The 12,729-nt window shown below is 45.5% G+C and overlaps 2 protein-coding genes across 2 annotated transcripts in view; both read left to right on the top strand.

Annotated features, from left to right (window-relative positions):
• The window catches only part of LOC6588843 (POU domain protein 2), a 32,592-nt gene extending 28,688 nt beyond the window's left edge, over positions 1 to 3,904 (top strand). Inside the window, exon 5 of the mRNA XM_026989064.1 lies at positions 2,348 to 3,904. Coding sequence (XP_026844865.1) covers positions 2,348 to 3,699 — 1,352 coding nt within the window. The 3' untranslated portion in view covers positions 3,700 to 3,904. The remainder of the gene's footprint in view (positions 1 to 2,347) is intronic.
• Positions 3,905 to 6,050: 2,146 nt separating this feature from the next.
• LOC6588844 lies at positions 6,051 to 7,500 on the top strand. Its single transcript, XM_026988819.1, has one exon. It carries the CDS (start codon positions 6,111 to 6,113, stop codon positions 7,212 to 7,214), a length of 1,104 nt encoding a protein of 367 aa, XP_026844620.1. The 5' UTR covers positions 6,051 to 6,110; the 3' UTR covers positions 7,215 to 7,500.
• The last annotated feature ends 5,229 nt before the right edge of the window (positions 7,501 to 12,729 follow it).

Raw genomic sequence — 12,729 nt, 5'->3', positions numbered from 1 at the left:
GCAGACTTTTCCAATATCTAATCCATTTTCCACTACTCATATGCAGATAAAATGCCTGAGATATACCCAAAAAAATAATTGGATTGCTAATCTCCCCCTCCTCGCAGTGCACTCTCTCTTTGCATCTCGCTGGCCATATCTTTCCCATAAATCGGAACGCACTTTACTCCCTGCCAGAGTCCAGAGTCCAGAGCGAATGCTGGAAAAACCCACCCCTGAAAGTGTGCAGGGGAGAAAAGAGTACAGAATAGCAAAGAGAAACAAAGCGGGCAACACTTCATTTGTCAGTGGAAACACATTCACGTTCACACATTGAGGCATTGAGGCATTGTGGCAGGACCGGGCAGGACACCATCAGCAGGAGAACACATCTGCTCGTGGTCCATGGACCCAGACACAGACACAGACACAGACATCACCTGGTTCGGGTTTCGGTATTTCGGGGTTTCGGGGATCGCTGCAGGCGCATTCCCCGTCACAAAGGATCGGATGCCCGTCTCTCTTGGGCCCCTGAACCTGGGGCAACTTGCTCCAGCAGCTTCTTGACTTTCCTCCTTTCTCTGCGGGCAAAAACAATGCAACTTTGAACCCTTTTCTGTTGGAAGCCAATAGCAAGTTGCAGTTTCCCAAAAAATGTATGCCCGAGACAGCTCGTGCATTCACGATTGTTGCAGCATTTGTAACGAATTGTTTAAAATCCAAATCCTACAACCGGGGGTTGCAAAAAGGGTGACAAATTTTTGGGTTTGCCTCTGCCTAGCCTAACCCTTAGATGATTCCCATTTTTGACTGGTTTCCGATTCGATTCCTTTGGCCTAATTATGTTATGGCGGATTCAACTTTTGCCTGGAGTCGTAAAAACAGCTGCCCCCATATGAGATTTTAAAGTTCCATTGCCCGCATCCGAAACACCCGATTCGTAAGCCTCTGGCAGCAGGTCTGATCTCACGTCGGGGTGGAATATCCTATCCGCTTAAAACTATCATATCTACTGTTTAAATCGGTTTAAAACGTTTAATTTGTTGCCTTGTTCTTGTTCTTTGCCATGGAAACGTTTGTTAGGGTTTTCCGATGATACTGGAAAGCGGTTTAAGGTGATAAGCGGTAAAAAAAAGTTCTAGAATGATTCTGTGCTTAATTTTGTTTCAAATAAATTTCAAAAATATCATCTAAAGCTTTTGTAAAACTCTTTATCTTCCAAACCTTTATTTTCTTTACTTAATTTCCGGATAAATAAATTAGGGTTCTATGATCTTTGGTTCATATTTCTCCTGTCGGATGCTCTCATCTTCGTCAAAGTCCCCCCCTCCTCAAAATCAATAATTTTCCGTTTAGAAAAATTATGAAATCCGACCTCTGCTGCGCATATAGAAAAAGACAAAAGACAAATGGCGGAGAAAGCTTCCTTTCCTGCCGAAAACACTGCCTGCCCGACTTCCATGTGGCCTCTGATGTTGGGCTATTTTTCAATTATTATGCATGATTGGGTTTTCAACATGAACTCGGGGGCAGGCCTGGAGGGGGGGGCGGGGAGGACTGGTCCACAAAGGCCAAACACCGAACCCTTCCGCTTGAGCGTCTATCGTAGCTAACCGCAGGACGCAGACATTGGACAGGATAGCAAAAGGATGGCCATTCAATTGGAAGATTGAATAAAATTTGCCTTAAAAAGGCTGAAGAAAGGAACATAAAGAAAAAGTCGAAGAGGGGAATACACTTACCAAAAAAAGGAGAGAATTGTGGCAAGTGGCTTAGGATGGGGAATACTAAAAGTACTCCCTGGTATTAATGGCAGTTTGAAGACTTTTTTCATATATTAAAATCTAAAAAACTTTATTCTATTTTGGTAATATGTTTGTATGTTAGAATGTCATTCAGGAGATTTGAAAAGAATGTCTAAAACTAGTTTGTGGGCCGAAAATACACATAAAATATTTTTTAAATATTCCCAAACCGCTCTTTGATGGTTCTGCGCACTCTCATAATTTTCACTCGGCATTTTCAGTGCCTATACCCAAAACCATTAATGGATTTAAGAGAGAATTGTAAGATCTGTCATAGGATTTTTGACTCGTGGCTGCCACTCAACATATCCATTCTTTTATCCATCCACAAATTCAGCATACCCTTTTCATGCCCTCGAAAATAGCTCAAGAAATATTGAAAAACTTGTACAGTCTTTTGGTTAAAATGAAATTATGCGACGGACGCGTGTGCCGTGCCGTAGTCGACTGCTGGCTACTTGAACTTCATTGAGTTGGAAAATTGGAAAGCAAACTACATCCATCTCAGTCCACATAAAGACACATATATCTCATGGAAGCCTTCTTCTCTTTTTCACTTACAGACTGCGGCAAGAGCTTCGAGGAGGAGGAACAGGAGCTGGGCATCGAGTGCGAGATGCCCCAGAATCTGAGCAGCAAGCGGCAGGCCAGGGATCTCGATCCAGAGCTGGAGAACGAAGTGCTCAATCTGGCGCCGCCACCAAAGAGAATGGCCCTGACCACACCCCTGGAGGTGGAAACGAAGCCCCAGGAGGAGCCGGAACCAGAGCCAGAGCCCGGAGCATTGCCACAGCAGCCGCTGCTTGACTTTGCACCCGGGAACATGCAGCAGGCGCTGCAGCTGCAGCTCCACAGCTACATCGAGATGGTTCGCCAGCTGGCCCCAGAGGCCTTTCCGAATCCGAATCTGGCCTCCCAGTTCCTGCTGCAGAACTCCCTGCAGGCCCTGGCACAGTTCCAGGCCCTGCAGCAGCTCAAGCAGCAGCAGCGCGAGGACTCCATCCACCACCATCCCCCGAACTACTCCACCCCGCTGAGCAAGTCTCCTCTGAGGAGTCCCTCCCTCAGTCCAGTGCCGCGGCACAACAGCAAGTCCCAGCAGCGAACGCCACCGAACTCCATGTCCGCCAACAGCCTGGGAATGAGCAGTGCCGTGATGACGCCGAACACCCCGAGCATGCACAACCAGCAGCAGCACACATCCACGAGCACTCCGAAACCGCCCAGCGGAATGACAGTGGCCTCGGCCATGGCCAAGCTGGAGCAGTCGCCGGAGGAGACCACCGACCTGGAGGAGCTGGAGCAGTTCGCCAAGACCTTCAAGCAGCGCCGCATCAAGCTCGGTTTCACCCAGGGCGACGTGGGCCTGGCCATGGGCAAGCTGTACGGCAACGACTTCTCGCAGACGACCATCTCGCGGTTCGAGGCCCTCAACCTGAGCTTCAAGAACATGTGCAAGCTGAAACCGCTGCTGCAGAAGTGGCTGGAGGACGCGGACACGAGTGTGGCCAAGTCGGGCGGCGGGGTGTTCAACATCAACACAATGACCACCAATCTGTCCAACACGCCCGAGAGCATACTGGGACGCAGGCGCAAGAAGCGCACCTCCATCGAGACGACCGTAAGGACCACGCTGGAGAAGGCCTTCAATATGAACTGCAAGCCCACGTCCGAGGAGATCAACCAGCTGTCCGACCGCCTACACATGGACAAGGAGGTGGTGCGGGTGTGGTTCTGCAACCGCCGGCAGAAGGAGAAGCGCATCAATCCCTCGCTCGATCTGGACAGTCCGACGGGCACCCCGCTAAGCAGCCACGCCTTCGGCTATCCACCGCAGGCCCTGAACATGTCCAATGTCCACCTCGAGGCTGGTTCCGGCTCCCTCTGCGGCAGCTCCATCAGCTCTGGCGAGTGAATATCCCTCCCTTCCCCCTACCCAGCCATGTACATAGTCAGCTAATAGTCGTAGTCGCTGTATCTCCAAAATCTTCCACAACATTCCATTCTTTCTCCATATCAAAGCAAGCCATAGATATAGATATAGATGAAGATATAGATAAAGATATATATAGAGGAACCTAGGTGATAGCCAGTCGTATCAGAAATCCATTACGAATTTATGTAATTCTATATACCTATACCTATTCGTATCTGCATCTGCATGCATGCAGAGTTCCTAGCTATAGCCAATGTATCTGTGTATCTGTTGTGTGTAAATTGTATCCGGCATCCAATATGCGATCCACATTCACCAAGGAACTACCCCTAGTTGTATTTGATATAATATACGAGTATATATTGATATACTGATATTGTTGTACGATGTCCAATTGTAAATTGATCTTGAACACACACTTAGATCCTAAAATTAAACAAAATTCAATAAAAATTCAATATTCTGGAAAATGTATTTATTAAATAATGGTGTGTGTTTATTATGCTAAAGGAATTGATTAAAGGTAACATATAATATGATAATAATATATGAAGATAAAGGTATAAAGGGTCCTTATAAGCCTTGGAACATGTGATAAATGATAGATATATCCCCTAAAAATGTGAAGACATTTCAATCCTATCGAATCCAACTGAATCATGATTGTTTTTCCCCTTCCTAATACTCGTAGAGCCTTGCATGAATTCCCTACAATCTGTGATCATGGAATTCCAGATATTCGGTACAGTTTCGTCTTATTTGTAGGCATTCAAATTGTTTTAAGAACCGGGAATCGAATTAAACCTTCTAAAATTTAACCATAGCACATATATTCGTACTTTTATAAGTAGTAAAATATATATTTCCTTAAGTATTCTAATACTATTTTACCCATCTCTCACCCACCATATTTTCAGACCCATTTAGCTTATTATTCAATTAGTTATCGTTCCAGGTTTGCTGTCGTGTGCCATACACACACATACTTGAATCTCATTAGAAGCTCCCTAAATAAATATTGAAGCAGATATTTAGTTAACTGATTTCCTTTGGCCCGCTTCGAAACCGTTTGCCAGCCACGCGTCAAAGGCAAACACGACCATTTTTTAATAAACTTCCTGGCAAACGCCGGGTCTCGAGGAGCAAAGGACATCCACTACGGACGGAAGGACGGACCCACACCATCAACCCCTTTTTTTTTGTTTGTAGGTTGGGATGTTGAGTGTGGATTTGTTGGATAAGAAATCACTTCATCTTCGGGGCCCCGGTGACAGTCAATACGGCAGTGGCACAACCCAGACAGAAACCCTTATTTGTATATTGAGGCAAGCGTGTAAATCCTTTTTTAGCAACCCCCAACCACGTGTCCCGTCGCACCGAGTTGCCGCACTCTGATTCGTTTAGGGCAGTTAAATGTGTGGCATGAGGCAGGGGCACGTATTTTGCAAAACAAAAAAAAAGGATAGGAAGGGTTTATGCCATCAATTCACACATAGTTATGTCATATGCTCCTCGGTTCGGTGGTTGTTCTTCTCGCTTCGATATACCCGGCGTGGAAGCTGTGGGGCTGTGGAAGTATTTCATGTTTTCCCAGTTGTATGCCATTGAAATCGCTTGAGCAAGTCAAGTCTCTGATAAAGATGTTTTAATGGGAAGTGTGCCAATAAATTAGGTGAATAATCTTGGTCTCTCGCAAAAATACATTTATTTTAAATAAAATGATTAGAAAGAAACAATGATATGGTATTCGAATATGTTCTTGAACCTTCAGAAGAGCTTAGTGAATAAATTAATGATGAAAAATGTGCCCCAAATCGACAATACTCTCACCGTGACCTGGAAACAGGTCCTGATACGGTCATGCCTCTGCCAGGATGCTGGCTAATGGTAGTCGGGCGGAGAGCAGGAAACTCTTAGTGAATTTACCCCAATCCATGGTGACACTGTCATATGCCTAGGGATACATGTCCGAGGGTTTGCTCGGTCGCTAATATACAGACTATGGATACCTGCCGACCTCCAGTTTAAATAGAGCTTCCCTGGGCCGGATTGACTAGCCCCTTCCCGCCTTCAAACAATCAAAAACACCTTAAAGGAGCTCGGAGCTCCTCCTTAAGTGCCGGAGGGAAAAGACCAGCCCTCTACAACCGCATCTGAGAACCAAACCTAACCTAGAACTCCATGAAGCGCATATAATATATGAATTCATATTCATGGCTAACACCTATTCATAAAGCAGATGGGTAATCTCAATCCAGGCCAGTCCAAGTGGATCAGATGTTTGTGTCAGTTTGTCGGAACTAATCCGATACACAATTTTACATACAGTGCTATCAGAGAAAGCGAATTTCAAGCACCAGTGCCGGGGACATTGATGTGTCCACACGGCGATGTCGACGGTTGGCGAGAAGGTGCCGTTGAGGCACTTCATTACTCGAAGCAGCTACGAAGGAGCCTGGAACAAGGAGGTAAACATGATGGATGGCTTCGGCACCTATAACTATCCGGACGGGAGTGAGTATCGCGGCCGGTTCCATCATGGCCAGTTCCATGGGTTCGGCCAGTTGCGCCTGGCGCAGCCCTATCGCTTCACCATCAAGGGAGTGTTCGAGCATGGCAAACTAGTGAGCATCGAGGACATGTGGTTCCCCGATGGACTGCATGTCCAGGGCCAGTTCGCTGGCAACGACTTTGACTCCTCGGATTGGGACTATCTGACGTCCAAGGACCGACGCTACCAGGCCGAGCGACGGTACAACCAGCCGCCCGTGGGTCCGACCGCCTATGTGACGAGCAGTATAAAGTCACGTCGCGTCCTTAAGGACTGCTACGATGCGGAGGAGGGTATCTACAATCCGAAAACGGGTTGGCTGTTGGATCGACCGCCGCCATTCGCCAGCAGCATCTACGTTGGCAGTCCGAGCGACAAGGCCTGGATCCTGCGCCACTGCCGCCACGCTCGTGCTGATCAGATCTTCGAGCCAAAGCCATACTTCTGTCGCCGCATCATGGCCAACAACCTGCTGACGGAGAAGTCCCAGCTGCCCACAACGGACATCTATGCGCCCAACTTCAGGCTGGAACGCAACCACCAGTTTTGCAAGGAAAAAGGAAAATCCAAGCCCAAAACGGATCGCTATGATCCACACTCCATAGCCAAGGCCACGAAGCAGTGCATCTCTGCCTATGAGCGGATGCTCAGTGATTTGAAAGCCTTTCACTTTGGTGAGACGGAGACCACGACCACAATGGTGAAGCCCCGTCAGTGGACCAGCAGCTCGGGTGTGCAGCCCGTGGATTCCGTCGGGGCATTCAGCTGCCTGTCCGATAGCTTTTCCTTAGAGCCGGTCCCTTTGGACCTCAAGGAGATCTACGACACGGCCAATGTCATGATGAACAAACAGACGGCCACGGACAATTTCAGCGTTGTGCAATCCAATATGATTCGCCGATCGAGCTTTATGGAAAGGTCGCGTTCTCGCTTTGAGTTTTAAATGGCTGCCATATGAAATGTGTATAAGGAGTGCGCAAGCTGGCCCATTGAGGGAGCAGTGGTGAACAGCAGTAACAGCGGATCAGCAGTAGATGGACAGCAGTCGACACCAAGCTGTTACCAAGGCTTATAGGACGACTGATGCCCCTGTAGGCTGGAGGATTTTGGGTGGGAGCCGAGCAGGGGCTAAATATCTTCCAATGAAGGGTTAGGGGAAAGCTGTCAAGTTCCAATTTTATACTGTTCTAAATATATTTTTAAGACTTCTCTTATTTTATAAACGATAAGCATTCATAGCAAACTTGTACATTACTGTCTTACTATTCGTACACAAAACACATCAAAATTAAAAGTATTTCGTTCGAGTTAGATCAAAATTTAGCAATATAAATTTCAAATTTTTTAACCAAAGACAAAAGCGACCGAACACATCTGCGACTGACTTGTACCGCTTACAGTTCCAACAAAATAGCTTGACGGTACTCGGTGGAGTGTCGAAGGTCCTTGTTCTTTTGGGCCGCGTTCAGCTGGAACCTGGACGCAGCTTCCACGTCGTCTGTGCCGTGCTGCTTCTCTGGAGGAGAGAGAGGAGAGCCGGCATGCAGCGCCGTGGCGGACTCAGAGCCCCCTAGTGCCTCAAGCCAGTGGAGGGACTTCTGTGGCTTCTCCAGATTAAATTGATGCACCACCGAAACGGCTTGAGCAGCCCGCCTTTCGTCCAGTCCCGCCTCAGGATCATTTCGCTTTAGATGGGAACCATCTCTGTGGTTCTCCGTCTTGGTCTCCATGTCTTGCAGCTGGCCAAATCATTCATGAAGTGTCGGAGCTTACGAAGTCTTTGGAGCTCCACGAGTAGATTGGAACGTTTTTGGGCCCGGTCGATCCGACAGGAGTTGTCCGGTTGGCATTTACCAGCAACTTTTTGGTCGCATCGGATGTCCTTGGATCCACAAGATAGCTGATTCTTGCCAAGAAAGATCAAATTCAAGGTATTGCCGACATTGTTGCTTTTTGGATCAATTTAAAATTTTGAAAGCTTTGCGTAAAAATCTTTTGTCAACAGAAAATTTCGAACCTTTTAAAAATAAATTTGTAATGTAATTTAATTTCTTTGGAGCCATACACAGGTGGAATCTCTTGGAAACTAGTCGAAAAATGGGAAAAGTTTTCCCTGTTACCACCCTCCGATAGCTGTAGAAAAACTTTTGAACAGATAATTAAGAATAGACAATAAAAGGATGATATATATATTTGGTAATCTATAAAATATATCATCTTTGGCTTCATTCCGTTTTCGAACCAGAGGAATGGCAGATGACTTTACGATGTTTTCCATACACACAATTTCCCCCACATTTCCACTATATTCATTCAGCCTGAAGCTCTCGAAGCACTACGTACGAATACATTTTTAATCTGGGCAGAAATTAAATCTCAACGAGAGAGTGTGTTTACCCTATTTAATTTGCAGGCCATTCATTCCACACACTCGAACATACATCAAACGGATGTATGAGGCCCAGAGCTGAGGCCTATCGATGCCAGCACTCTCCCATAATTGGCGGACACTCTGAGGCAGGGACTCAGGACTCCTTGAATGTTATCAGTCCCGTGCAGACGACGTCTGTCCATTCCCAAAGACCAACAAAAAAGAAAAAAGGACTGAAATGGCTGCCAGCTATTTCGCTTTTCAAACCCAAAGAGGGAGCGGACCAGGAGGCAGCAGGAAATTTCAATTGCATGACCATATTCAAAATGCCCTAAGCTGTCCCGAACTCCGGCGAGAGCTGGTCCCGTGGCCGGTCAAAGCGGGTTGATAAGCCCCGGGGGCTATTCTGGAGGGGGGTTTTTCGGGTGGTTGGAGATCGCCTGCCACAGATTTCATTCAACTTGTTGTTTGATAGATTTCGCTAGCTGCATTTGCAAATTGAATTCCGTCCCGAGAAATGTTTTATTTCCCCTTCTAGCCCCTCTACTCCGCTCTGCTCTGCTCCACTTCATTTATAACAATTTAATGAAATTTTCGAATGCGTTTTCATAATACTGTCGTGGCGCTGGCACCATTAATCACTGGGTCCTTGGCAGGACTAACGAAAATTAAGTTTTCTTTATGCTTTCGCAACAATGTTGGAATGTTGGATGCCTTTGAGTGCTCCAAAGTCGCTCTCTTGAGCTTTGGTGGGCATTTGTTAAATCGGATACGATTTCAAGGATTGTTATAGGTTTGAACACACCTAAATTATTTTATTTCGTATGTAAACTGTTTCAACAGGCATGGGTACTTTTAGTGATCAATTTTCCATTTTATAACCAGACAAGAATCTCAGAAAATTCATTATTATTTCCAAATCGGCTTTAATATTACAAAAATCAATTGATTTCCAATTTTTCCTAACCATTTTCTATCCCGCCTGCACGCATTGATTACGAGCATGTATCTGGTCTATAAAATGTATCCTATATAGAACTTTAAAATCCTATAAAAATGACTATAACTTTTGACTATAACATAAGAGTACGAATATGTCATTAAACTGCCTTTGTTCGTGCGCATCTGTCCCGGCCAGATACTCGACTAGATAGCAGACTCTGGCAATTTCGGACGAGGTCTCGGGCAAATGAAAAGTGCTCGCAAATTATATGGCGAGCATATGTTAAATTTCTGCGTGACTGGCTGACAATTTGGTGCTTTGAATTTCAATTTGCTGAAGACTCGTAGGAGGACAACGACTGCGAGATAGTCAGGGGAGGCGGCGACACACCCCTTTTTGTGTCGGGGGCAGAGCATAGAGAACATAAGACTTGAGCAAACATTTGGCATAAAACAACAGCAGCGGCAGGAGGAGGAGCAGGAGCTGGCGGGAGCCGCACAATTGAATTACAATGAAAATATGAAATGAGCAAAAAAGTAGATGAGGGAAATCGCATACAAAAATTAAGCAAACAGGCGAAACAAAGGGCGAAAAAGGGCCCCAGTCCGAAATGAAAAGTCTGAAAAGTGTGGGCCACTTGCTCCGGCAAATAACTCGTAGCTCTCGTACAGAAAAAAGCGCAAATTCAATATTTGCTCAAGAAACAAATGGGAACGACAAGCAGCGCAGGAACGGAGACAGGACGAGGACGAGAACGACAACGACAAGGCCCCAAGACAGTCGAGTAAACAATATAAGAAATAGCAACAAAAAAAAACATAGAATAAATAAAAATGTAACAAATGAGAGAATGGAAACTTCTGGGAGCGGAATTTTCCACCCTCATCGCGGCAAAATGGAAAACTGAATCCATTTCAATGGCCGCTGGAAAACTTTAAAATGGCAAAATTTGCATGCGTTTCGCGGGAGGAGAATCCTCCCCTGACAGCCAGCCTCTTTCCTCCAATTAGCTGGACAGCTTTTTCTCTTTTTTATACCCGATACTCAAAATGAGTATTGGGGTATATTAGATTTGTGGTTAAAGTGTATGTGTGTAACGTCCAGAAGGAATCGTTTCCGACCCCATAAAGTATATATATTCTTGATCAGCATCAATAGCCGAGTCGATTGAGCCATGTCTGTCTGTCCGTCCGTCCGTCTGTCCGTCTGTCCGTCCGTCCGTCTGTCCGTCCCCTTCAGCGCCTAATGCTCAAAGACTATAAGACCTAGAGTAACGATGTTTTGGACCCAGACTTCTGTGATATGTCACTGCTCCAAAAATATTTCAAAACTTTGCCCCGCCCACTTCCGCCCCCACAAAGGGCGAAAATCTGTGGCATCCACAGAATGACATCCACATCGCAGAATCGTAGAAGATGACTATATCTTACAGAGTGCAAAATCTGAACCAGATCGTATAATTATTACAGCCAGAATCACGAAAACAATTTCACTCTTTCTCGCTCTGTCTCACTCTAACACACAGGTTTCATAGTCGGTTTTGCCAATTGCAAAATATGAGTTTAAGGATCTCAGAACCCATAAGAGCTAGAGCAACCAAATTTGGTATCCACACTCCTGTGATATCGAACCTTGACCGTTTCATGTCCAAATTTCGCCACACCCCCTTCCGCCCCCGCAAAGGACGAAAATCTGAGGCAACCACAAATCTCAGAGACTATTAAGGCTAGAGTAACCAAATTTGGTACACACACTCCTTTAAGATGTCACTATAAAACGTATATCTCAGAATTTCGCCCCACCCTCATCCGCCCCCACAAAGGACGAAAATCTGTTGCATCCACAATATTGCAGATTCGAGAAAACTAAAAACGCAGAATCATAGAATCATCAATCAAAAGGAACAAATCAATTTGCATTGGCTACGCAGCGCCCGACGTCACGCTCAGACTGATTTTCTGTCTCTCTCGCACGCATTCTTTGTCGTGTCGTTTAATATTTGCGGCGTCTGCCGGAGGAGAGCCATACTGACTTAGTATCGGGTATAACTGTAGAGTTGCGGTGTCCGCAGCAACTCACAACGTTCCCCCTCGTTTTTTTTGGTTTTTTGTTGAGTCTCGAAAATCAAAGCCAATCAAGTGGCGTGATCCGAAATCAACACCATCTTCGGGGAGGGTCTCACAAAACTTGATCCCTTTGACATGTTTACACATTTAATTAACTTACACGCGCCGAAAACTTCCGGACACGAGAGATAGTCGCTGTCGCTGTCCCTGTCCCATCTCTATATCTATTTCTATCCTTAACCCCATTCCCCATCTAATCACACCCAAGCGTAAACGGAACCCACACAAAGCCCAAAAATGGGGCTAAGAAAACAAAGGGATAAAGACCTTTTCCCTCCTCCCCAACTAAGATCTTTTTTTTTGACAATTTGAAACCAGTTCAAGTGGTTTAATCATTTAACGCACATCATAAAAATCGCATCAAGTGATTTTTATTTACACGCCCAGCGCCAAAAAAACAAAGAATCCCCAAAAACTGGGGTGGGCTATCTGCCGATAGGGGTGGTTGGATGGTCGGTTGGTTGGGGAGAGGGTGGAGTTCTGGGAACCCTTTGAAACTCTAGGTGGTTGCTGGAGCTGACGAAAATGAGTTTCCCCCATTAGATAAGGTTAGTTGATAATCATTTCTGCCGAATAGGAGGCAAGAATATGGAGCGGGGAAGCAACCTTTACGTGGCTCTTTCTTGGGAATATTCTTTAGTAATATTTGTGGCCAATTTTAGGTGGAGTTTTAGCTTTCTTCTCTTATAGAACCCTATGGAATTATTGAATATGAATAGGATTGATAAAATAGTATTCCATTTAGATCTGGAATTTCTTATACCAATTTTGTTGAACAAGCTACCAGAAGTGAATAAAACCAGTCGAAACTTTGGGATTAGAAGAACACGTGCCGCGACTTTACACTTATACAATATGTTCCTGCACTCCGTCTATCCTGTTTCCACTTAATGGCAAATATTCCAGCTGTTCCCATACCGCACGGTCCGTTACATCTCTCTTTTCCCATCAAAGAAGTAACAACCGGCCGTTCACCAATTCACGAAAGGGAGGACTATTCCACCTATAATGATAATCC

This window comes from Drosophila persimilis, unplaced genomic scaffold, assembly GCF_003286085.1.
Source record: "Drosophila persimilis strain 14011-0111.01,24,50 unplaced genomic scaffold, DperRS2 tig00000191-arrow-pilon, whole genome shotgun sequence".
Classification (NCBI taxonomy): domain Eukaryota; kingdom Metazoa; phylum Arthropoda; class Insecta; order Diptera; family Drosophilidae; genus Drosophila; species Drosophila persimilis.
This window is presented reverse-complemented; position numbering and strand designations above follow the sequence as displayed.

Coding starts and splice junctions, on each gene's coding strand:
- LOC6588844 (XM_026988819.1), top strand. CDS start 6,111: ATGTCGACGGTTGGCGAGAAGGTGCCGTTGAGGCACTTCATTACTCGA.